Here is a 24911-nt window from a genome sequence, read left to right as displayed (position 1 = left end):
TATTTTAAAACAAATACTAAAAAGCAAAGATTAATGGAACAGAAGGGAAAAAAATCTGGAAAATGCATAGTCTTAAGATCCAAGGAAAAGTGTTATTTCAAAAAGGAACAATTCCTGAGATGGCTGATACAGGGAGGTTGTGCAAGTGATGGACTGAGAACTGACTACATGATTTAATGCCCCAGAAAGCCTTGATGACCTTCACAGACACACACAGACACAGCCACAGACATAGCCACAGACACAGCCCCCCCCCCCCCACACACACTAAAAGGGGGAAAGTAAGGATAAAAAATAGTAGAAAAAAAATAGGCAAATAGAAAAATTAATGGTAATAACCAAATTTAACAGTGTACATCAGGAGTATAGATAATTTTTTGCCTTATTTTTGCTTATTATAAATATACATATATATTACTTATATGTTTTGGTCAAAACATCTTTGAAGCTCCAGTGACAAAATTTGTTCTTTTGGACCATCTGAAAATTCAGATTTTGTTGCCTTACAGGACATATTCCTGAGTCAGAGGGGGTTTGGAGAAGATAAAAGGAACATCCTCAGAATATGTACAGTTCCCATGATCTCAAACCCTGAAGTGGATTCTTAAAGCACATGTCTCTTTATGGTGTGATGGTACTGGAATTCTCACTGTGTGCTCAAGATACTGTGTTATCCATCCAAATGGAAGGGCCATGACTTCTGCCCAGAAAAGGAAAACTCCCTGGAAAAGGGTTTTATGTTCCTGCCTTGTTTCCAGGCTTCGGTGACACACCCTACCTGGTGTGCCTGGAGCCTGGCTTCCTGTCATTTTTCACCCTGTTGGCTCTTTGTCAGCTCACAAGGGCAGATGCACTCAAACCTTATCACACTCCTCTAACAATGGTGTTGGCTGATTTGGAGGGCTGGAAAGCCTCCATTTGTAGCAAATCCAAGCCCCAGTTGTCAGCAGTGTTTTGACTTCTCTTGGCAGATACTCTTGGCTCTGAGTTTCTTTGGCACAGATGGCAAAGTAGGGACAGCTGCCAAAATTACACAACTGCTCAAGCAGGTGAAATCACTGAGCGTTCCCCCTTCTTGGGGATTATCTACAGAGCAAGCAAACATGTAGGGAACTGTGAAAGCAAAGGTTGAGGAAGTGCTAGGACTACATTTAAACAAAACAATTACCTGTTTGTATTAAAGGTACTTCTTAACACTTCTAATTTTACATGTACAAGTGACATGGTATTCAAATAGAATGTGAGTCTTCAGCTCCAAACCTCTGTGTGCTTTCCAAGACTGGCCCATAAGAGACACAAACAGGTCATCATAACTAACCCTCTGAGAACACCTACCTCCTGTCCTCCTCCAGCATCTGAGCCACCTAGGGCAGATTCTGACTTGTTCACCCAGTTCTCCCTCCCCGGTTTGGGATGTCAAGAGAACTTTTGCAGCGTACTTAGCCACATTCCACTGTGACATGGCTTTCCAGCTGCCTTCCTCCTGCTCAATACATTTCTGCATCTTAACTCAGTTTCTTTCTGTTGCTTATTATTCCGAAGATATCTCCATTTCTTTCTGACTACCTTATTCAGCCATGAAACTCATACCCTCTTCAACCTCCCAGAAGAAATCTATCTGCAGCTGCTGAAAAGAAGATAGAGTAGCCACTGATTTCTTCCTGTGTTCTAGAATCCAGTAGCAAAGCCTGCACCAACTGGGATTCTTGTTTTGACATTTTTTTTTATCTTATTGGATTTTTGTTAAATTATTTTTGTGTTTGGGGGTTTTGTTTGTTTTTTGAGGGAGGGAAAGTGTTGCATGGTGTGGGGTAGAACGCGAACATGAAGTTAAGTGGGAAAGGAGAAGGGAAGGATTGAGAGAGAAAACTGGGAGAAAAACTGCCCAAACCGAGGTCACATTAGAAATAGACCTTTTTCTAGAGAAGATTGCCCATGGTGAGAATGAGACCATTGGCAGACACGAAGATGAGCTGCCATAACCACAGTTTTCAGAATTAGAAACCGACTAACAGCATGACCACAAACATCTGAAGCCACGTGTGATGGTGGAGAAGCAAGACCCCTGTGCCCTCGTGGACTCTGATGAGGCCCAAGTGAAGATACAGGAAACCAATGCCGGAACACTTGGGAAGAATGAGCATTTTAATGTTTGTCCGTCTGAGTCTATATACACCTATATAAACTAATCTCTATCTCTTTATACATGTTTTACATGTGTACATATATATTATTATCAATTTGTAATAAAGCTGAATATATTATCTATAATTACATATAGAAAGAGACTTGGAAATAGCATATTTCTGGTTTTTTTTTTACAACTTGCAGTTTAAAATTAATTTGTAGGTTCTAAGAAAATATTCTCTATGTTCTGCATAAGAATCTTTCATTGGTTATTTATACTGAGGACATACCATCTCAAGTAAGCACCATCTCAAATTCCCTCTGTTGCATTGCTGCTTGATGCTATCTTTTGGACAACACTATTGTTTACTTTAAAGATCTTTCCCTCTGGACTTCTAGAATCCATTATATCCCTTTGGTCACTCAGTCATCTCTCTGCACCTTACAGAGTAAGTTCTTTCACATAGTTCTTTAAACGTTCTGATTTGGGTGGAGTGGTGACAGGTAAGGCTGAATTCCTGGGTCAGCATCCAACAAAGGGAACGAAGAGTTCTGGGCACAGCTGGCTGAGTTAGCTTGTCAACTTATGCACACACATATGTTCATAACTTGCTGAGATTCTGTGTGCAAATTCTCAATCTCGTCTTTCATCTTCTTAATGATATTTGTTTTAAAGTCCATATCTGATAATTTGGTACCATTTCAATTTCCCATAGTTCTCTTAACTCACTTCTAACTCTGTCTTGGCTTTCATGATCTCTGTGTGATTAATACTGTATTTTAAAACTTTCCCAGAAGCAATGTGAAGATTACGACCTAACTTCACAACACAGAGCATTTTACCTCCCTCTTTTAGATGCCTGGGGGATCATCTCAACCCAACAAAATGAACCAAGATTTTCTTTGTTTCACAGGGAACTAAAAGTTTAGTGGTAGCCCATAGGTGAATGTTCTTTCAATTACCCACTTCTAACAGCCTAAAAAAGAGTTTAATGCCCTTAAAACAATAGCATTTTATTTATTTGCTTTCAATATTATAGTCAGACATGGATAGGCAGGAATAGTTTTCATAGCTCTACTTGCCTTTTCTGAGGAGGTTCAGTTAAGTACTCAGCTTTCTCTCCATGTGATGTCCCCACATGACTAAAGAGAAGTCAGATTCCCTTAGCCTTGTTAACTTAAACCAGATTACAAAGAAGAAGCATGTATGTAGGCCATTTCAAGATCTGAAATAGCGTTATATATTATTTATTTATTTATTTTTAAATAGGCTGTCCTAGCCCAGGCTGGCCTTGAACTCAATAGCTTCAAGGTAATGGCTGGCCTTGAATTCCTGATCCTCCTCCTTCTACCTTCCAAATTCTGGGATTACAAACCTGTACCAACATCAGTTCTGACACACTGCTGACAAAAGCTCAGAAAACCAGACCTGATTCAAGAAGTCACCAAAGGCCAGCTCTTCTGAGGCCCACCTATGGTGTTTTCAAACGCAGATGGTTTGCTTCCAGTAGTCTTGGGCCTGAGTTGTGACACTCCAGAATCTCAATAAATTTCAGAATTTCCATCTTTGAGCCATTTATAAGGTTTTTCTCCTCCCTTGTGGAGTGGTTTGAAGCCTGCTCAGCCTTGCAGCCTCTTTCCCCATAGGTCATGGGGTGATCAGCCCCTCTTCACCCTCAAAAGCCTTTTAGACACCTATTTCCTCTCAGTTTTTCTTGTTTCTCTCACTAGTAGGAGGTACTTAGCCAGTGGAGGCCACGAACTTCCAGATTATCTCCTTTCAACTCCATGCTAATTTCACAGAGCTTCTCTAGCCTGCGGGACGAATGAGTCTGCCTGTTGGCCTCAGGTTCTTCCTTCACTGCAGCTGAGGCCCATTAGCTCAAAGCCTGCCAGAGCCAACGGCAAATTTTTTACACATCCAATTATTTTAAAAATAGCCCTAACAAGTAGCTTTTTAGCCACTTCCGAATTTACACACCCTGCAAGAACTCCCCATCTGCTGGCCATTGACACAAACCACAGGGCTTTGTGTCTCAGCTCCTGAGGTGCAAGACCGCGTGGAATTCTCCTACCAGGCTGAGCCGAGCCGTAGTGCCTGCCTGGGCACGTCGTCCTTTTTCTGACCCTCTCTGCCCTTGTCTTAGCTGTCATCGTGTAGACTTCATGCAACTTTGTCCAAGTACCAAGCAGTCAACTGCTGTTGATGGCTATGCCTTCTGGTATGATGGCCATACCTTCCCTTGTTTGGTTTCCAAACTCCCAGAACCCACGGCAACCACATCATAGGATGGATCCTCGGTCACTGTGGGCTGCTGAGAGGAGGCGCTGGAATGAAACTGGTATAAAGTCCATTATAAGGACAAGACCAGGACACAAGAAAGGCCAGGGCACCGTTTGGCTTCACGTTGCAGATACAGATGCCAAACCCACCCCCTGCTGTGTGCTTATTTCTGGAGCACCTGCTACCACAATGCGTGACTCAAGTGCTTTGACCTTCATGGTGCCAAAGGAACGTCTGAAGGCCACACCTCACAGCCACTTGACTCCCCACATTCGCAGACGCTACGGCTGAGCAGTTCACCCACTATTGTTCTGGGAGTTGTCCTCACTTGTGGGACCCACAGTCACATTTGCGATTCAGGCTCTGTGCTGTGTGAGACAAGGACAGGAAGGAAGCAAGGATTGTTTGCTTGTGGGGCTGCTCCCTTCTTGCCTGCAGAACTGCATTAAGAGTCAAGTGCTGCCCTCTGGTGACAGGTGATGCCACTGTACCGGAGGTGTTCATGAATTTGGCTTTTCAAAATACTATGGTTTTCTTTTTTAATGATAAGAGTTTTAAAAATACACCCAAACTCGGGTTTTCCGAGATTTCAAATGCCCATTGGTGGCGTCGAGCTTCGGAGCTGTGTTTACCACCATGTTCTTGTACGGTTCTCAGATCTAGGTCTTTACTTTCCCTGATAAAGAGGAATACTCTGATTATCTGCATCAGCGTATGAGATAAATATGAGCCCCATTCTGTAAGCTTCTTTATATGCTAGTTGTAAAACGGCTGGCCTGAGGACCCCTGAAGTCTTGCCACCACCAAGGTCTCAAAGTGCCCCCTGCCTCAGCTTGTTTAGTTTTAAGGCTGAATAGGCGTACTCACTTTGGTATAGGAAACAAGCCCCTACAACAGTTTCTGGGCCTCTAACTTCACTGTTTTCTGGAGAAAAAGTGTATTCTTTTCTCGGGCCAACAGCCTCTACTGAGCTGTCAAGGGACAGGAACCCTACCGGGACGACCTGACTTGGCACATCTCTCAGCTTGATAGCTGTGTCTCCTACCTCCTTCTGCTGCTCCCTCCCCTGGCCCTGGGGGGTCTCCCAGCAGGCCAGCACTGCTGCACCCTTCTGGGTCAAGCTGCAAACACTGAACTGCACGTAGCTCCCTGAAGGTCCTTGGAATGTCTGTAGCTGGCCTAGCCAGCAGCCCTCGAAAACTCTGCCTCTCCTCTTCAGAGCCTCTGTTTGTGAATCTGCCTTTTGTTCCAGCTGCCCCACCCCCCATATGCAGTGAGTTGCCTAAAATGTTTTCACAGCCCCCATGATCCAGCCCCATAACTGCTTAATCAGATTATGTGGATTCTAATAAATCCTTTGGTCACTAGACAAATCAACCAAGAATACTTCTTTGCAAACAATTCCCCCCCCCCGGTCATTCTGGTACCTAGTGGTAATTAGAATGGTGAGCAGTTCTTTCAAGGCTACTGCTGACCTCATGAGCAAGTATGGAGGGAGGAAAAGAGAAAATGCTAAGAGATGTATTGCCATACTGATATTTATCTTTTAATGAAGTGCTGGGGTGGTAGCTCTGTTGGCAAAGCATTTCCCTTTCCTAGGCTCACCTCCAGAACCAACACAAAACAAAACCAAAACCTGAGTCCTGGTTGGTGTTTACTAATAACCCTAGCCCTAAGGATGCAGCAAGAGAAACCCTGGAACTAGCTCATCATCTTACTTACCCAAATGCCAGGTCAGTGAGAGACTAACTCATAAGAGCAAGGGACACTCAAGGCTGTGTCCTCTACACACACATCACACAAAATGCCCTCATACACACATATGAGAGAGGAGAGAGAGAGGTGGGGGGATAACAGACTTTGGGTGAGACAACCCATGGGCGAGGACCTACTTCCACAGCTCTTGAAACCGGACAGCCTCTTAGTCTGTCTTTTGTTTGTTTGTTTTTGTTTCTGTTTTTTTGAGACAGGGTTTTCCTGTGTAACCCTGAGTGTCTTGAATGCACTTTGTAGATCAGCTTGGCCTCCAACTCAGAGATCCACTTGCCTCTGTCTCTCAAAGTGCTGGGATCAAAGGTATGTGGCACCACGCCCAGCTTAGTCTGCCTTTCTAAGCCTCAGTTTGTTCGTATTGGCTTGTAGGATTAAGAAGACATAAGAACAAATAGAATGGTGAATGGAAGTCACAAAGCCCAGTGCTTGACATCACACCATGAGCTTTCCACAAATGCTGGCCATTTTGATTAGTCTTGCGATTAGTGACTGATTATGGCTGTGGATATCTATTCTGGCTTTTCTTTGGCTACCCTCAACATAAACTGGCCTTTATTGTATTAAAATTAATATTGCATTCACTTTTATAAGGAAGCTGTCTCTAACCTCTAGTGTAGATTTCTGTCTTTGTTACATACTCTCTTTCCTTCTTGACTTAATAGTGAAAATACACTTTTTTCCATTATTCAATTATCAGCTATATTTCATGTGATTTCCTCTCTAGCATCTAGCAAAGTGTGTACGGTAGGAATGAATGATGAGAAGCACTTGGTTTTAATTATTGTGCACTCTGTTCTTCTCCACCAATCACCACAGCCTCCCTTTGTTTGCCATTGAGTATGTAGTTCAACCTGTTTGAAGAGCTTACTGTGCAGAAACAAATTTAGTAAGCCACATGGTCCATAATAAGAAAAATCAGTGAGACCACGAGGAGAGGAAACAATGAGGTATAGGGTTCATATTGATGAAAACATAAATATGCTCCCCAATATTATACAAACAAGCATGTGATATAGAATAAACACTAAGGGAGTGGAAATGTCATGGGTTGTAGGAAGCAAGCAACTTCTGAGGAAGCAGAAGTTGTTCCTTGAAGGGTCAAGATGATGAAGGAGATGACAGTATCCGGGAGAAGACAGGTCACGTAGACCTGGGAAAACAACTCCAGCATGGCCTTACATACTGCTTAGTGGAAGGTTTTAGAACTCAGGAAGCAAATTAGTGCCTGATAGAGATTAATTTCAATTAATCTTGTGAGCTTGAATCATCACTCTGCCTTGTAAATATTTACAATTCTTCTATTAGCTATGCACTCCCCTGACAGTAACACTTTATTCATAAGCAGCCTCCCTTTTTACCTGTAATTGCTAATAAAGATGGGTAAAAACACCACAAATTGGGGTTGCCACAGAAATGATACTCTTCCTGCTCCTTGTCAAACCAGCAATTTCTTCATTTTGGTCCACTCAGGAGACTCACAACTTCAAATTCAGGATATTTTTTCCAGAAAGTTCCATACAACAGTGAATGAAATAAAAGCATTGTTTGAGCCCCCTGCTGCTATGTGAACAAAGATACTTGGGACCCTGTCAACAAGAAGTTAAAGTGGTCCACACACAAAGCATAGGAACTTAAGTGATGTATAAAACCGCTGTCCTTTACTTTTGCAGTCCTCTGAGAAGCTAATAAAGAGCTAGATCTTTGTGTAATTTCTTAATCATTGAACGGATAGTTTGTTAGACTCTTTTACCAAGCATACCATGAACACCTAGTATTTTTGAATTTCTTAATCTTATTTCTGTAAAACAATGAAAGTATAAATATTGGTATAAAAAAGTAATAATTTTGGCTGCAGAAGTGGCTCAGCAGTTAAGAGCACTTACTGCTCTTGCAGAGGAAATGGGTTGGGTTCCCAGCAGCCATATAATGGCTCACAGCCACCTTGAACTTGAGTTCCAAGAGATCCAATGCCCTCTTCCGACCTCTACAATCTCCCACATGCACACATTATATAACCCAGGCACACACATATCCACATAAGCTGTTTAAACATTTTATTTAACATCTATGTTACATGGATGATGATGTTGCTGTTGTTTAAGACAGGCTTTAGAAATCACTGTGTAATTTAGGCTGCCCTTGAATTCACAGCTCTCTTTCTACATCCTGCTGCCAAACACAGGATTACGGGTGTAAGCCACAACACTAACATGCGAGATTTTGAACGCTTAAAACTTACAAACTCTAAATTGCCTCTGTGTCCTTTCCCTCGTCCCTTTTTTACTTCTCACTTGAAGGTGTGGAGTCACAGAAAATATACTGTGTCCTGAACAGAAGACAGGGTCTTTCCTTGTCCATCTGCCCCCATCTGCATTTGCTGGGTCAGTAGACTTACTTCTCATTCAGCAAGATAACTAAGTATATCATTTGAGAAATGATTTTGAAGAGCTGAGAATAAAAACACAATCGAGGAGAGAGCAGGCAAAACCACACAATCAAAATGTACTTTGCTAATCACTTCACTTTTGCATTCATCAAATGTTAGCATGGTGATGGGGCTGTGAGCACAGTGGGAGAGGCAGCGTCTTCCCTGAAGAACATTGATGGAGTGGGAGGAGCAGAAAAGAAAAAGTGGATCAGGTGCCTGATGGAACAGGATAGCAGGTCATGGAGCATTTAAAAAGTGTTCTGCCAAACTTAATTCCATCCTATTGAAATCAGGGACAAGGCAAGGCTGCCCACTCTCTCCATATCACTTCAACATTGAAGTGATACTTTAAGTCCTTGCTAGGGCAATAAGACAACTAAAGGAGATCAAGGGAATACAAACTGGAAAGGAAGAAGTCAAAGTATCACTATTTCAGATGATATGATAGTATACATGAGTGACCCCAAAAATTCTATCAGGGAACTCCTACAGCTGATTAACACCTTCAGCAAAGTGGCTGGATACAAAATTAACTCAAAAATATGAAGCTGAAAAAGAAATTAGGAAAACAAAACCCTTCACAAAAGTCACAAAAAAAAAAAAAAAAAAAAGGTATATTGGTGTAACTCTAACCAAGCAAGTGAAAGACTTGTATGAAACAAAGCTTCAAGTCTCTGAAGAAAGAATTAGAAGATATTAGAAGATGGAAAGATCTCCCATACTCATGCCTTAGAAGGATCAACATAGTAAAAATGGCTATCTTACAGAAAACAATTTACAGATTTAAAGCAATTCCCATCAAATTACCAACACAATTCTTTACAGACCTGAAAGAAAAATTCTCAACTTCATATGGAATAACAAAAACCCCAGAATTGCTAAAACAATTCTTCACAGTAAAAGATCTTCTGGAGGTATATCCACCCCTGATCTCAAGCTGTACTATAGAGCAACAGTAATAAAAATTGCATGGTACTGGCTAGAAACAGACTGGTGGATCAATGAAATCGAATCAAAAACCCAGAAATAAACCCACACACCTATGGAAACTTAATTTTTTTTTTCCAGTGCAGTTTATTCAGGAACCTTGAACAATCATCTGACCCTGGGGAAAGCCAGCCCACAGCTTAAATAGCCTCTGGGTAACCAACCCCAGCGTGCCACGTGGGCAATGCAGATAGGTCCACATACACGGAAGCAAGCCAGAGCCTCAGCCTTAGCCAAATATGGAGTTGTTTGTGACAGAGAGCACTCACCATCGGGAAGGTGGAAGGTGGAAACCAGCTCCATCTTTAAGGCGCGGCATTACGCAGCTCTCTACAGTTCCCCCTTTTTGTTTTAGACGTATCAGGCAAGAGTTTTTTGTTTTAGACGCATCAGGCAAGAGTAGAGGTCTGATCTCTGATATTAGAAATAAATTGGGACTTTGTACCGATGTTCATTTAGGTGTCATCAACCCAAGTGAGTGAGCATCAGACCTGTCTGATACCTTTTTCTCAGAGGCGGGACCTGGGGTATCAACCCGCATGCAATCAGACATGGAAACCTAATTTTTGACAAAGAAGTCAAAACTATACAAGCATCTTCAACAAATGGTGGTGGTCTAACTAGATGTCTACATGTAGAAAAATGCAAATAGACCCATATTTATCACCTTGCACAAAAGTAACATCCAAGTGGATCAAAGACCTCAACATAAATCCAGACATACTAAATCTGTTAGAAGTAAAAGTGGGGAAGAGCTTTGACCTCATTAGCCACAGAGGAAGAGGATCCAGGCAGTCCTGATGAGACTTGATAAGCTATGGAAAGATGGCAAAGGAGGAGAACTCCCCCTTTTAGTGGACTAGGGGAAAGCGATAGGAGGGAAGAGGCATGGAGAGTGGGACTGGGAGGAGTTGAGGGAGGGGCTTTCAATTGGGATATATATTGAATACATTGTGAAAAAATTTAAAATAAAAAAACATTAAAAAAAGACACAGAAAATGTTCTGCCCCATAGAAAAGGAGACAGGCTGAGTGCCTCCTAGCCACTTAGGAAAGGTCTAGGCTGATGCTTCTGCTCTCTCTTTTTTCTCCTCTTCCTTTTCCTTTATTTAACTCCTTCAGTTGAGTTCTGATTTCTTTTTTGCTTGACAATACCTTTAAATTTGAGAAAGTCATTAGTTTTAGCCTAGTATAAAAAAGTGAAGGTTAAACATGGAAAGGATGTGATTTTCACAATTCTGTAAGCACTAGCATGCTAAAATAAAGCAGCTATGATGCTTACTGATTCACTTATGTGGTTTGGTTTAGGGAATCAAACAAAGGCCGGCAAGTGCTCCCCCACTGAGTTATACCCCTAACTACTGTAGCAATCTTTCAGAGATTTATGTGTGTTTGTGTTGTGCCCATGTAGGTATCTTCCCCACCTACATGCCTGGTATCCATAGAGCCTGAAAAAGTGTCAGGTACTTTGGAACTGGCATTGTGACCCACTGTGAGCCACCATGTGGCTGCTGGAAACCGAACCTGAGGTCCTCTGCAAGAGCAGCAAGTGCTCCTGTGAAGTCTAACTATCTCAAAACATAATATCACACACATGCTCCTAGCACAGCTGCCATGTACCGAGTCTGTCCAATAGGACTGTTTATTTGGCTTGTTCTCAAACCTGGGCAAAATGCTTGACAAATAGCATCTCATTTGACTGAGGCTAAGAGAAAGAGTCTGGATTCTCCTAACCACAGCTTCATACTTAGAATAATTTAGTGGGAAAATACTTTAAAGAGAACAGGCTCACCCCTAACTCTCCCACTTCCTGCCATGCCTTGCTTTTCTCCACAGTACTTAACACCAGTTTGACTGCATGTCTCACTTGTTTACTTTAAGCGTTCCCAGAGTACAGGTGCATAAGCCAAGCATTTGATTCACCTGGTTTACTGCCATTCTCTCAGAACCTAGACGACTGTCCAGAACATAGGTGGTGCTCAGTGAGCACTCACTGAATAATGAGCAAAAGTATTGCACTTGTCGGGGACTCTGTAGACCCAACTGGGATCTCTAAGTGCTCCATCAGCCCTCCTGACCTGGAACCGAGCAACAATCCAATGGCCTCAGAGAAGAATCTTATATGCTAATCGGTGTCAACAAAAAGAGGGACTTTTAATTACACACACAATGTATTTTGAGCATCAGTAGATGGCAAATTTACCCAATTCAAGTTACTCAAGGTAGCCTTGCTGTAGAACTATGTGTGGATGACATCTTTGAGTTATTGTGCACCTTCTTGTCACTCACTGTTGGAAATTTGACACATCAGAGCACGTTTGGAAAGTCAGTGGCAACAACCTTGAGAAGGGAATCTAAGCCACCACCAGGATTTCCATCAAATGAGTACATAGAGAAGCAATGGGACAGCCTTGATGCCTAAGTATGGCAGAGGACTGAAATCTGCTGGAAAAGAATCTGTCTAAAGGAAAGAACAAGGCATGATGATCTTGACCTAGGAACAAAGACTCACCTGTCAGACAGGACTGGGATTCTGAACAGAACATCCCTGCTACTAGTCTCTAACTCATCCGTGGATACCCATATAGGTCCTATAGAAAATGGAAGCTAGCCCTCCGGGGAGCTCAACAGAACATAGGAGGAGGAAATCAGTCTCCATACCTCCCGGTGTCATGGCCCCCCACCAGGCATTAGTGGCTCAAGTCTCAACAACAGATGGGACTCCTGGGCCAGGAGTAACCAGAGGACTTGAAGACTGGGGTGTCTCTTACAGAGCACCTGCCCTTTCTGTTGTGCATGAGAGATTCAGAACAGATGCAGAGAAGCTGTGTCCATCTGAGTGGCAGGAGAGCTGCAGTGGCAGGTCAGAGCCCCGGTTGGATGTAGCAGTGACCACAAACAAACCCACCAAGCTGCAGGCAAAGTGGTGGCATCTGCAGGGTGGAAACTTGGCTTGGAGGAACCACTGAATAGGAATGATCTGTCTCTTTGGTCCCAAAGACTTTCTCAAAAGAGAACCTGAGAATAACTTAGGTGGTAGAAACTGCAACTCAAGTTCTTGAGTTAGTTGAAGGGTCAGTTGAAAATCCCCGAGTCCCTCATTTCAAGTCCCTATTATATCCCCAGTTGTCTAGCTTTCCCACATCCCTGCCCCACCTTGACTCCCCTTCACCAGCTTCATTCTGGAACTTCCTAAGAACTCTGTTGACTCAGAGAAACTAAGTCAGGAAGGCAAGCATGCTAGCGTAAAGTTAGAACAAAGGAGGGGAACATAGACTTTGACATTTGGGGCATCAGCCTCCTTCCAACAATACATTAAGTAGGTGGTAGGACTGCTACTCAATGGAATAAAAGGAAGGCATTTCTCATCTCCTGCAAACACTGGTGAGGATGAAATGACTCTGCCTACCAGTAAGAACAGTGGTTTGAATGAACCTTGGATGCTAAGGTCTTTGGAATGCTAAAACTACAGTGTCAAAGACAGTTTATTCCTTACTGAGGGTGCCGGAAGAGACAACATGAGTTTCATTCTATGATATATCACTTGAGATGCAGACTGCAAATTTACCTTGTGTGAGCTGGATAAACGGTCTTTGAACAACAGAACCAAGTGCCAGGCTAATTTTAGACTGAGCGGAATGATGAGGATATTCGATCTGTCCCAATGGTACCTGTTATTCCATTATGCTTTTGCACAAAGGGTTTCACATACTTTGAGAATATGGTCTCATTTCTTTCTACAAAATCTCAACAAGGCAAGAGCGTAAGTAACTGAGAGACTGATCCAATGAAAGCCTTCCTATTGTCACCTTTTCCCCACTGTCTTTTGAGGTAGTAAGGAACTCTACTAGATCAGCTACTTAAGGAAGCATAGTTGAATTTCAGAAATGAAATGGAAAAGACATTTACAAGACTCTCTGATAGCTTTTATCCCCAGGCAGGAAAAGGATTTTGAAAAGGTTTTTGAAGCAGCTATTTATGATAATTCTCTAAAGAAATAAAGGACTAAAGGTGCCAAAATTTTCCTTTCCGACTTTGTTTAACTCTCTTAGAAAGCATTTTTCCTTTTCCTATCCACACATGTCCCTGTTTATTAACAGGTGGGAAGCTATACGTTCAAATCCCTAATCAGAAACAACAGAACTGAATAAGCAAATGGTTTTTCTGGATTATTTGGATTTTTGTTTCAGGGATATGGGACCAGAACACATAATAACTGGGAAAAGAATGGAAACCACAATTATTTTATTTCTTTCACCTCTTCCTAACTTTTTTGAGGCAATGGAGTTCCCTTCCATGAGAAGCTTATCTACTGTTTAAAAAGAAAGCCTTGTAGGATAACCACCTAATTGCTATTGTGAGCAAATAGATACCTGACTATCAGCAGTGAAAGGGAGCAAGAGTTTATTTTGGCTCACAGCTCTTCTTACCGGTAGGGATAGCATGGCGGCAGGCATAGGAGGTGGTTGATTACATTGCAGCTGGACTCAGGAATCAGTGACTGGACAGGAAGTAGAGCCAGACTACAGGTACTCAAGGACCACCTCCAGTGACACACTCCCTCCACCTGGCTCCACTTCCTAAAAGTTCTACAACCTTCCAAAACCTTGCCACTAGCTGAGGACCAACTTTTCAAAGATTGAAACTATGGGGCACAGATCACACTAAAACCACACTGCCAAAAGAAAAGTGATGAAGTCATGGAACATCTGTATCATGGCAGTAAAATAAAAGAATAAGAACCTTTTGGGGCTGGTCATTGCTGAGCTACATTGCTAAAATGTAATAAATGAAGTGGGATGGATAGTATATTCAAATTTGTTTAAGAAAGGAAATATATATTGGCTATTGACAATATTCGTCTTATGTTAAGGATTAAGTCATTTTCTTATTTTTCTTCCTTTGTTTTGTTTTGTTTCTGTTTGCTATTTCTTTCCCATTTTCTACTTTCTGTCTTCCTGTGGATTATTCTGAGCATTTTTTAAGGATTACTTGTTGGTCTGTTTGTAGTGTTATTACATAGTTTTCTTAGTAGTGTTGTGTGGGAGTTTTGAAATGATCTATGGATATATTTGTATCAGTGTCTTCTGATTTTATAAAGTGTGTAAATCTTACTGTCATCCAGGACCATCAAGTGTCATGTGGTGATATAACTTTTGATGGAGTAGTTCATGGGGGGGAAGATAGTCTTATTTTACCTAGATTTTAACTTTCTCCATTGTTATTTCTTCTTCATAATGACATACATTTTGTTATTTCCTACATTATAAAGAACTTCTTAAAATCTTTTATTTTATTTGTGTGTGTGTTTATACACAAATAAATAAATAGTGCCATTTTCCAAGAGTAAATCTACTAGTGACAAATTCTTCTGAACGTCTTTTGTATGAGCATTTCTTAACTTCCTCTGGTAGCTGAAAGACATTTTTTACAAGACACTATAGTTTCAGTTCTCCAGCACTTGAAAATGATGTACCTGCTTCCTCCCATGATTCCATTGCTTCAGGCCTGTCACTCAGGTTGCTGTTTCCCAGCAGATAGTGTGGTGTTTTTTTTCTTGGTTTTAGCTTTTTTAAAGTTTAAGGACTCTGTGCTTGGGTTAGATTTCTTTTGTTAGCCTACTTGGATTCACTTGTGTTCTTATAGCCAAATTTGAGGAGATTTCAGCCATTAGTTCTCCAAATACTCCTTCTGTCCATTCTTTCTCTTCTTTCCACCTAAGACTCTAATGCTGCACAGTAATCTTCTGTTACTGAGCCATAGTCCCTAAAATTGGGTTGTTTTCAATTTTTCTCTCCGTTGTTCATAGGGGTAAATTTTGCTGATCCGTCCTCTTCTCCAGTGATTCTGTTCAGAGTTATTCCACTTTTACTGAGCTCAGCCTGGTAGCATGGTTTCTGTTACTTCTCAGCTGTGTATCTATTTGATTCTTTTGCTACGGGATTTTCTTCCAGTTATTTTAATTACAGTTTTGTTTGCTTCATAATAATTTGTGGATTATTGTTGAGTTCTCTCCTCCACCCTTTATGGTTTTAACTTGAGTACTCGGCAGACAGTTCTGGCATCTGTCTCCTGTCAGTGTGGGCGTCAACCTTTCTCTTTCATGCTGTGACTTTCTTAGTTCTTGTTATGATGGGTGATTTTAGTCATGTGTGAATATTTTGACTGTAACTTTGGGAGAATTTGGGTTTTATTTATTTTTTATTATAACAAATAGTCACCTGCTTAGGTTTAGCATGCAGGTCTCAGTTTACTTTTGCAGGTGATTCCAATGAGAATCTGACTTTTAATGCCTTTATGGTGCTATTTAGATTTACTAGTTTGTCTCCTATAAGCTTTTCTTCTTCTACATTTAAATATTTTTAATTTTTATTTTATGTGTATAGGTGTTTTGCATGCATGTATGTCTGTGTACCAGATGTATGACTGGTGTGGGCACTGAGGCCTGAAGAGGGCATTGGAGCCCCTGGAACTAGAGTTACAGCCAGTTGTGAGCTCCCATGTGGATGTTGGAAATCAAACTTGGGTCTTCTGAAAGATCAGGCAGTGCTCTTAACTGCTGAGCCAATTCCCTACCCTCCTATGTGACTTCCAGCATTCTTTATAGCACCTGGGAATCTGAGAAGGAGTTCCGATTGGCTGAGTGCTTTTAGGTGCAAGAAGGAAATCTCCGACTTCCTCCAACAGACGTGCACTTCCAGGAGTATATGGCTACTGTAGAAGCCCTCTTACCATATGACTCTCTTTCCAGACTCCTCTGTCAGATGGAGCCCGAGTGTAAGAGGAGAGTCTCAGGCTACAGAACTTGAAAATGCTTCCCCTGTCCTTATTGATAACAAGAGTGCTAATTGACAAACTCTGCAGAGATTGTCTAGGGTTATTGGGTGATGTGTTGTTAAGATGGGGAAAGATTAAGGTAACCTGGATGTATTCTGATGGAAGAACAGGTGAGAATTGAGAAAGCACCTGTTTTGGTTTATTTTCAGATGGGTAATGAGTGGAAGAGTCATAAGATGCTCTGTGGCTCTTCTTCTTTTGGTCTTGGGGTCATTAGCCTGTTCAACCTATCTTCTGGCTATCAGAGTTCTCTTTAGTTGCTTCTCTATCATTCTCAAAAATTTCAACCAAGTGTATCAAGAAGCACTATTCTATCTTGCTCGGTCTGGAAGTTCTATGTGCTCATATAGGCATGAGCTTTCTTTACAAAGGTAGGCAAGGAATTAATAATATTATTTCCCCTAAGGAGATGACCTGGAATGTGTATGTTTCATTTTAACAAAATGAACATATTTAATATCTATTCAAAAGTTAGCATAAAGATAAAAGAAGAAACTTTCCAACTCGATCGTTTTTTTAAGAGAACAATCAAAAATCCTAACATGTCAAACAGCTATGGATCAACAGTTGGTATTTTATTACATCTTACTGGCTTTAACCTCACTATGTTGTCACTCTTTCAATGCAGATCTCTGAATATAGGAATAATATTCTCAGTGGATTTGCAGCCTGCTCCTGCATTTTGAAAAGCTTCCAGAATTCAAATGCCTAATTTAGATTGAAGTAGATGCTCTGGGCAGCATGCTAGTATCCTAATCAGCTGAAAAATAATATTTGTATGACATTAAAACAAAATTAATGGCAAGACACTGATTACATGAAAAGATTTTATGTTGTGATTATTAAACTTGCAAGCAGCTCGGCATAATTAATGCCTTAATTAGGATATGACCTGAAATCTCAGCTTCCAAAATTAATAAAGGCAATTAAAAGTCTTTTTGTAAATTGAGCTTTAAGAATGGCAAGGAAGTTTGATACAGCTTTTTTACTCCTCATTTTGGAGGACATTTTTGTAGTTACTAAGCCTAAAATGCATTTAATTGCTCTTGGATTCCATATCCAAGGTCCTCACAACAGTAGTCTGGAGCCTTAAAGGAAGTGGTCCAAGTAGGTCATGCATCAGTTGTGGTCTGGGTAACTAACTCTGAGGCCTAGTTCTGAAACTGTGGTGCCAAAGCGAAGAGTATAGACGCCCCTGTCCCCAGCACTCCCCTTACGCCTCTTCCGGTGAGACATGAATTACAAGATATATATTGATGCTAATCCGCCTCCACCATTTAAAAAGGCCGGGTTTAAATGGCAATCTGCAGGATTGTCTCTTGAATAAGTTTCTTGAGACCACGTCAGATCCCATAGTTTATCACATGGTGAAGTTCAAGGCCAAAGACCTCATTATTGGTAAAACTGAAGAAGTCAATAAATATTAGTGGGCTAGTGATTTGATGAAACCGACTCCGGAATCCTGCCTCATCCCTTATACCAAAATAAACACTGAAAGGATCAAAGATGCAATGTCAAAGCAAAATCATAAATGTATTAAGAGAAGAAAGGAGCTAATAGTTTTATAGTATTGTTACTGAGAGAGGCTTTTTAGCCATAATAAGTATGACAAAGATGTAACAGAAGTTACTAACAATTTGTCTATTTCAAATTTTTATGATTCCATACATTTAAAAAAATTTAAAGTTAAAAAAGTTCAAGACAGAACTAAAAAGATACTAATTAAAATTATCATGTTCTGATTCATTTTGTCTTATGAAAGTACAACTTTATTCTTCTTTTAGGAAACAATTGGAAATAGATACTGTGATTTATGTACAGGATGCTATGCACAGAGAGAAACTAAAATAGCTTCCATGTTAAATAGCTTGTAAAATGACTAGGTAAGTTGAGTATAACCATAGGCTGCAAGCATGAAAACAGGATATTTAATAACATCAAGATGTTTTCACTGCAGGAGATAGGAGAAAGAAAAATGGGTGAAAACTGAAGACAAATTCAATTTAACCTTTCAGTATCTTATCTACACAGGAAAGAATGAAAGAAACAATCTCCTCAAGTGACAACACATGCTGGAGAGGTTGTGGAGAAAAGGGAACCCTCCTCCACTGCTGGTGGGAATGTAAACTGGTACAACCACTCTGGAAAGCTATCTGGTGCTTTCTAAGACAATTAGGAATAGTGCTTCCTCAAGACCCAGCTATACCACTGCTAGGTATATACCCAAAGTTTGCTCAAGTACACAAAAGGGATACTTGCTCAACCATGTTTATAGCAGCTTTATTTGTAATAGCCAGAACCTGGAAACAACCCAGATGTCCATCAATGGAGAAATGGGTACAGAAATTGTGGCATTTTTACACAATGGAATACTACTCAGCAATCAAAAAGGAGGAAATCATGAAAATTGCAGGCAAATGGTGGGATCTAGAAAAGATCATTCTGAGTGAAATATCCCAGAAGGAGAAAGATAAACACTCACTTATATATATATATATACACTTATATATACTCACTTATATAGACCTATAAGATATGATAAACATAATGAAATCTATACACCTAAAAAAGATAATCAAGAGAGCGGACATGGAGTAAGATGATCAATCCTCTTTTAGAAAGACAGATGGGATGTGCATTGAGCGTATGACAGGAGTCTACTGAGCGCATCTGAAAGACTCTAACTAGCAGTGTTTTCAAAGCAAAGACTCATAACCAAACCTTTGGCAGAGTACAGGGAATCATAAGAAAGAAGGGGAGTTAGTCTGATGGGGAAAGGATAGGAGCTCCACAAGGACCAAATATATCTGGGCACAGGGTCTTTTCTGAGACTGACATTCAACCAAGGACCATGTATGAATATAACCTAGAACCTCTGCTCAGACGTAGCCTGTGGTAGCTCAGTAACCAATTGGTTTCCCAAAGTGAGGGAACAAGGACTATTTCTAACAGGAACTCAATGGCTGGCTCTTTGACCTCCCCACCCCACAAGGAAGGAGCAGTTCTGTTAGGCCACAGAGGAGGGCTTTGCAGCCAGTCCTGAAGATACCTGATAAAACAGGATCAGATGAATGGGGAGGAGGTCCCCCCCATCAGTGGACTTGGAAAGGGGTATGGTGGAGATGAGGGAAGGAGGGACTGGGAGGGAATGAGGGATCAGGACACGGAAATAAAAAAAAAAAGAAACAATCTCTCTGGGAGAATTATTGTAAGGTAAAATTAAAGATGAATATTATCTTCATTTTTAATTGTTTAAAATTGGCAAAGTATTTTATACATTTTAAGTTTTAAGTAAAATATTTCATTTTTTACCTACAGTAACTATTAGAAGCAAGTCAGCTATAAAAAGAACAAAGCCTCAACAGTGTAGTTAAGAGTATAACATTGGTGACAAACCTTTCTACCAGATCTAGTGATAGCATGTCACATGGGTTAAAGGTCAGCTACTGATCTGCTTGGGTTTCCTTCCCTCTTCGGCCTTGATGAATCCCTCCTCCCAGTCTAGAGTATGAAATTTCCTTTATTAGGGTGGGCATTGCACAGTAATTCTTTCAAAAATCACTGCTATGCTTATCTATGCCAAACTATTGATACACAATATCCATGGGCCCAAACTTCAGATCACCCGGTCTTGGCAAGAAGCTTATGTCTTTAATGTGGTACCACTTGCTGGTCCCCAGAAACCACCAAGAGTAGTGCATGAATTGTCCCCCCTGAACTTCCATTGTACCTGTAGGTTTTCTTAATTTCTTCACATGATGCTCCCTTATGCAGACCCAGTATTTCATATAGAGTTTCTCCTGAGGTTGACATAGTACGCTGTCTTTGGTTAGGTATGTTACACGCCATTTCTCAATCTGCAAAGCCAAAAAGGAAAAAAAAGAGCCATGAAGATTATGCACTGTGATTGGATCCTGCCCCCTGAAAGGGAAGAAAGTGTATTTTTTTAACACTTGGTAAAAAGACAATCAGAAGTGCCTTTGTGTGCTAGGTAAAATATGAGGAGAAGAAAATGGTCTCCAGTCAAAGATCATGGGAAGCCACATCAATGGAACACAGCTTTAAAAGTTATTTCAGAAGTGTTGAAAACCTACTCTCATAGACTAGAAATATAAGTGTTTTGTTTGTGTAAAATTTGTGTGTCTTCTTTTGTATATTTTCTAAATTTAGCTAGCCATGGAAAGAATCATCTATGGTATTCCATTTCAACTGACTGATGAGAAGGATTAATAGATAGAGATACTTGCCAGCAAGCCTGATGATCTGGGCTTAACTTAAAGGATTTGCATGGTAAAAGGAGAGAACTCATTCCAACAAGTTGTCCTCTGACCTCCACACATGCACACATACACATGTTCTTGTGCACACAGGAACACTACTAAATAAATAGATAAATAAAGAAATAAATGTTAAAAAGAAAATACTAGATTCTAAAACAAAGAGATAAAGAGACTCCAAAGAGGTGATGCTAGGACAGCTGAAAGGTATGAGGCGCAGAAGAGTGATTCATCAAAAAGCACTCTCCCACACAGCTCCAGTACAGCAGCTCTGCAGTGTGGAGCAGGGGACGCAGAAACTTCATTGAAAAGGCAAGCCTGGTGGCGCTAATGAAAAGAGGTTGACAGCCCTACCCACAGCCACGCCCACAGTTCTTACAAAATCCAGACAGTTAAAGGTTTCTGTGAGACTCCTCCAGCGGGCCAAGTCAGCAGTGGAGAGGAGTTGTATTTCACATGCCTCCCTTGTCTCAGAGCTCTATGGTTAGGCACAGTCCTGAAGGGTCCTAATAATTGAGCTACCCTGAGGGTCTGAAAACAGGGATAATCGTAAGTGGGACAGTCTAAAGTCAACCATACAGCCCCAACAAAGACAGATCAAGGAGGCAGTTGCAGAAAGCAGAAAGGCCAAACCCTGAGAAGCAGGCCAGGTGGGGAGGTATACAAGGGGATACTGTGGCATCAACACTGTCTAGGAGCCAGCCTCATCATCTGAGAACTTTGGAGTTTGATAAGCACAAGCCTGAAGTCATAGGTCAGCCCCTAGAGGTAGACCAACCTGTTTGTCATGAGGTTCACTGGTGTACAAACCGAGAACTCTCAAACCCCAGGGGACTGCCAGACATCTGCAAATGCCTCTCTCTACCTGGGACTTAGCACTTAGCTGCAGGTTTTGAAGGTATGGAGACAGGGCCATCTGTATAGGTCTCAGTGCTGTGTTTGCTTTCTCCACCACCAGTACACTTAGGGGACATTCTGTTTAGATTATGAGCCACACAAGAGAGTACAAACTGAGGCATGTTTGGGAAGTTGTGGGAACCTGGCCAGGTTAACATGCACAGCTAACGTGGCTAGCAGAATCTCTAAGCACACAAGGAAGGAAAGACATGAACTAACATGAACACCTGACAGCAGTGTAGGCTCAGCACCAGCATAAACCATACAACAAACAGTGTACACATCCAGCTGGCTATCCCTTCCTTGCATCTACCCAGCAGAATCTAGACCGTAGTGTAGGAGAAGCTAAAATATTTTTAAAAACTAAAGGCATAGACAATTTAATGAAATCACAGGAAATTCCCCAAGTGTAGCAAAAGAAATGAGAATCAAAACAATCTCTCAATCGATTTTTTTGTTGTTGTTGTTTTGAGACAGGTTTCTCTGTGTAGCCTTGGCTGTCCTGGACTCACTTTGTAGACCAGGTTGGCCTTGAACTAACAGAGATCTGCCTGCCTCTGCTGAATGCTGGGATTACAGGTGTGTGCCACCACGCCCGGCTGATGGATATTTTTTTAAGTGACCCATTGGCCATTCAAGAATATGTTGTACAACCTCTAAGAACTTGTATAGTTATCTGTGATTTCTCTTGTTATTGTTCTCTAGTTTTATTCCATTATGATCTGATACATGAGATCACTTCAATTCTAATTTGGAAGAAGTTTTATGGGCTCCTGAGAAAAAGTCATCCTACAGCTGTTAGATGGCACACTGTGTAAATGTTTCTTGAGTTAATCCATGTTGCAGATGAACTCCAGAGTTCCTTTGTGGATTTTGGTCGGATGATGTACCTATTGGTGAGAGTAAAGTGTTGAAGTTACCACTTGTTATTGTATCAGAACCCAGCTGTTCTTCTGTGCCTCTTAGTATTTCTCAAAACTGGGAGCCCCACTGTTTGGTGCAAATATACTTACACTTTTTATATTTTCTTTTCAAATGTATGAAAACTGCTAAGCTTCTGGGGCACTTTGGTTTCTCCATCACAAAGTGCAGGACACCTGATCCCAGATTTTCTGGGTATGTGTTTCTGTCTTTTCTTGATTTTCTTGCTGCCCCAGTCAAGCCAAGTCATTGAAGCAGTGCAAGGATGACGCAGGCATCAAAGAGCAATATGATATGATATGTGGCAGTGGCAGCAGGCACAGTTGAAGCAGAACTCCCAGTTCTCCTCCAACAAGGAGGAGAACCATCCCTGAACCACCTCAGACAAAGGCAAGGGCTACAAATTGTTGGTCAACTAGTCACAGTGATCCTAGACTTCACCAGCGTATAGTGACAGCTGGTGGTCCCAAGGGATTCAATAAAAACAACAACAATCTAATTTCAAAATGTTTCTCAGAGAGGAAGAGTAACATGATTCTGCAAAAATCCTACTTTTCCAAAGGCCCTGAGGTGAAAAGCAGCCTACCCAAGAGTGAGACTACACAGGGTCAAAAGCTTGTCATGTAACCTGGTACATTTCCTTCTCTCATGAAGTGGAGCCCCTGAATGCCAGAGGGACATAATTTACAGAGCCCCACACAAGAAAAGCAGGAGAATAAATCCTGAGTTTCCACCACAGCCCCAAAACTATACATGCCCCATGGCAGCCACTGCACTTGGTGAAAGACTGTTCTTCCTCTCTTCTCTTCCTGCGGCTCAGTTATTATTCCAATCCTCCATTTTGTTCTGTTTGCGGCATCACAGCCCTGCTGGCATTCACAATAGAAGGGGGAACTGCCACAGTAATGATGGCCTAGGGACCTCCCTGGGACCTCCTCTGGTATAATACCACACGTATTATTCTGGCTTCAGATGCTTCTAACTAGTCAGCTTCTCTATGTACCTGCTGTGAATCAAGAGGCTTGGAGAATAGGAATTTCTGTTTGACCTAGATAACCTTCCCGCTGTTGGTTTGTCTGGGACCCAAGATCTTGTTGGGTAGCAGGATTCTGAAAGTCACTGCTAACACAATGGAGCATCAGCAAATACCACTTCTGGGTGTATGTCAAGAGGAAATGAAATGGGTGTGTTGATTTCATGGGTTGAGAAGAGGTCCGCATTCTCAGCTTACTGCAGCACGGCCCACAGCACGAAGATCTATAAAATCAGTTTACACACACACGCTGCAGTGTGACCTGTGGTGCGCACACCCACAATGGAGTAGTGCTTCTGTGCTTTGAAAAGACGGAAAAATCGCCATTTGTGAAGTTACAGGTGAACCTGGAAGCCATTATGTTAAACAGATGAAACCAGTCAGAAAAGCAAAAAACATATGACCTCGTTTATATGTAGTATTAAGAAATGAATGCCCCAAAACGTGAACCCAAAGTATTAAAGAGTAGAATGCGTGTTACAAGGACCTGGAAGAGAGAAGCTGGAGAGATTTTGTTCAAAGGATATAAGGTTTCAGTAAGACAGGAAGAAGGTGTTTAGAAGACCTAACCTATAGCTCGGTACCTATAGGAAATAAGGCCCAGGGTAGAATTTAGGCTCATTCTTACCACAAAAGAATCGATAAGCATGAGGCAATACGTATGTTAATTGCCTTGATTTAGATATTCTGCAATGTACACACAATTCAAAACATCATGTACATAATAAATATATAGCATTTTGCCAAGTTAAATAATTGGTTAATGCATAAACATAGTAATCCAGATCATAGAGTCTGGAATTAAGGGTCATCTAGGCCTATTAATGATTACACTTTGGGTCCTTACCAGACAGGGCCATTCAACCTTTTTCTAGATTGAACCAATAGATACCAGTTCACTCATTTACATACTCCCCCACCTTCTTCTGAACATGTTTTAGTTAGGTTTTGGTTGGTCACTGTCAACTAAGACTCCTGTTATTGCTGTGAGGAGACACCATAACCACAGCCACTTAAAAAAATTTTTTTTTCACAATGTAGCCATTATATATCCCGATTGAAGGCCCCTTCTTCCTCAACTCCCCCAGTTCCACCCTCCCTCTCTCTTCCCCTCATTCCCTTCCCCTAGTCCACTGAAAGGGGGAGTTCTCCACTATTCCATCTGTCCATAGCTTATCAAGTCTCATCAGGACTGCCGGGATCCTCTTCCTCCGTGGCCTGGCAAGGCCGCCTCACCAGCAACAAGTGATCCGAGAGCAGTCAACTGAGTTGGTGATAGAGGCAGCCCCTGCTCCTCACTCAGAGATCCACGTGGAGACTAATCTGATCCACGTGAGACTAACCAATA

The 24911-nt window shown here is 41.4% G+C and overlaps 1 protein-coding gene across 3 annotated transcripts in view; it reads right to left on the bottom strand.

The window, feature by feature from the left end:
* Dnajc5b (DnaJ heat shock protein family (Hsp40) member C5 beta) overlaps positions 1-24911 on the bottom strand; it is a 77510-nt gene that overhangs the window by 20344 nt on the left and 32255 nt on the right. For all 3 annotated transcript variants that reach the window (XM_060384602.1, XM_060384603.1, XM_021652740.2), the window contains one exon: positions 20166-20292. In XM_060384602.1, the coding sequence (XP_060240585.1) occupies positions 20166-20284 (119 nt within the window). In that variant the 5' untranslated portion in view covers positions 20285-20292. The remainder of the gene's footprint in view (positions 1-20165; positions 20293-24911) is intronic.

The sequence above is a fragment of the Meriones unguiculatus genome, chromosome 6 (assembly GCF_030254825.1).
Source record: "Meriones unguiculatus strain TT.TT164.6M chromosome 6, Bangor_MerUng_6.1, whole genome shotgun sequence".
NCBI classification, from domain to species: domain Eukaryota; kingdom Metazoa; phylum Chordata; class Mammalia; order Rodentia; family Muridae; genus Meriones; species Meriones unguiculatus.
Note: the sequence above shows the minus strand (reverse complement) of the source record. Positions and strands in the feature narration are given on the sequence as shown.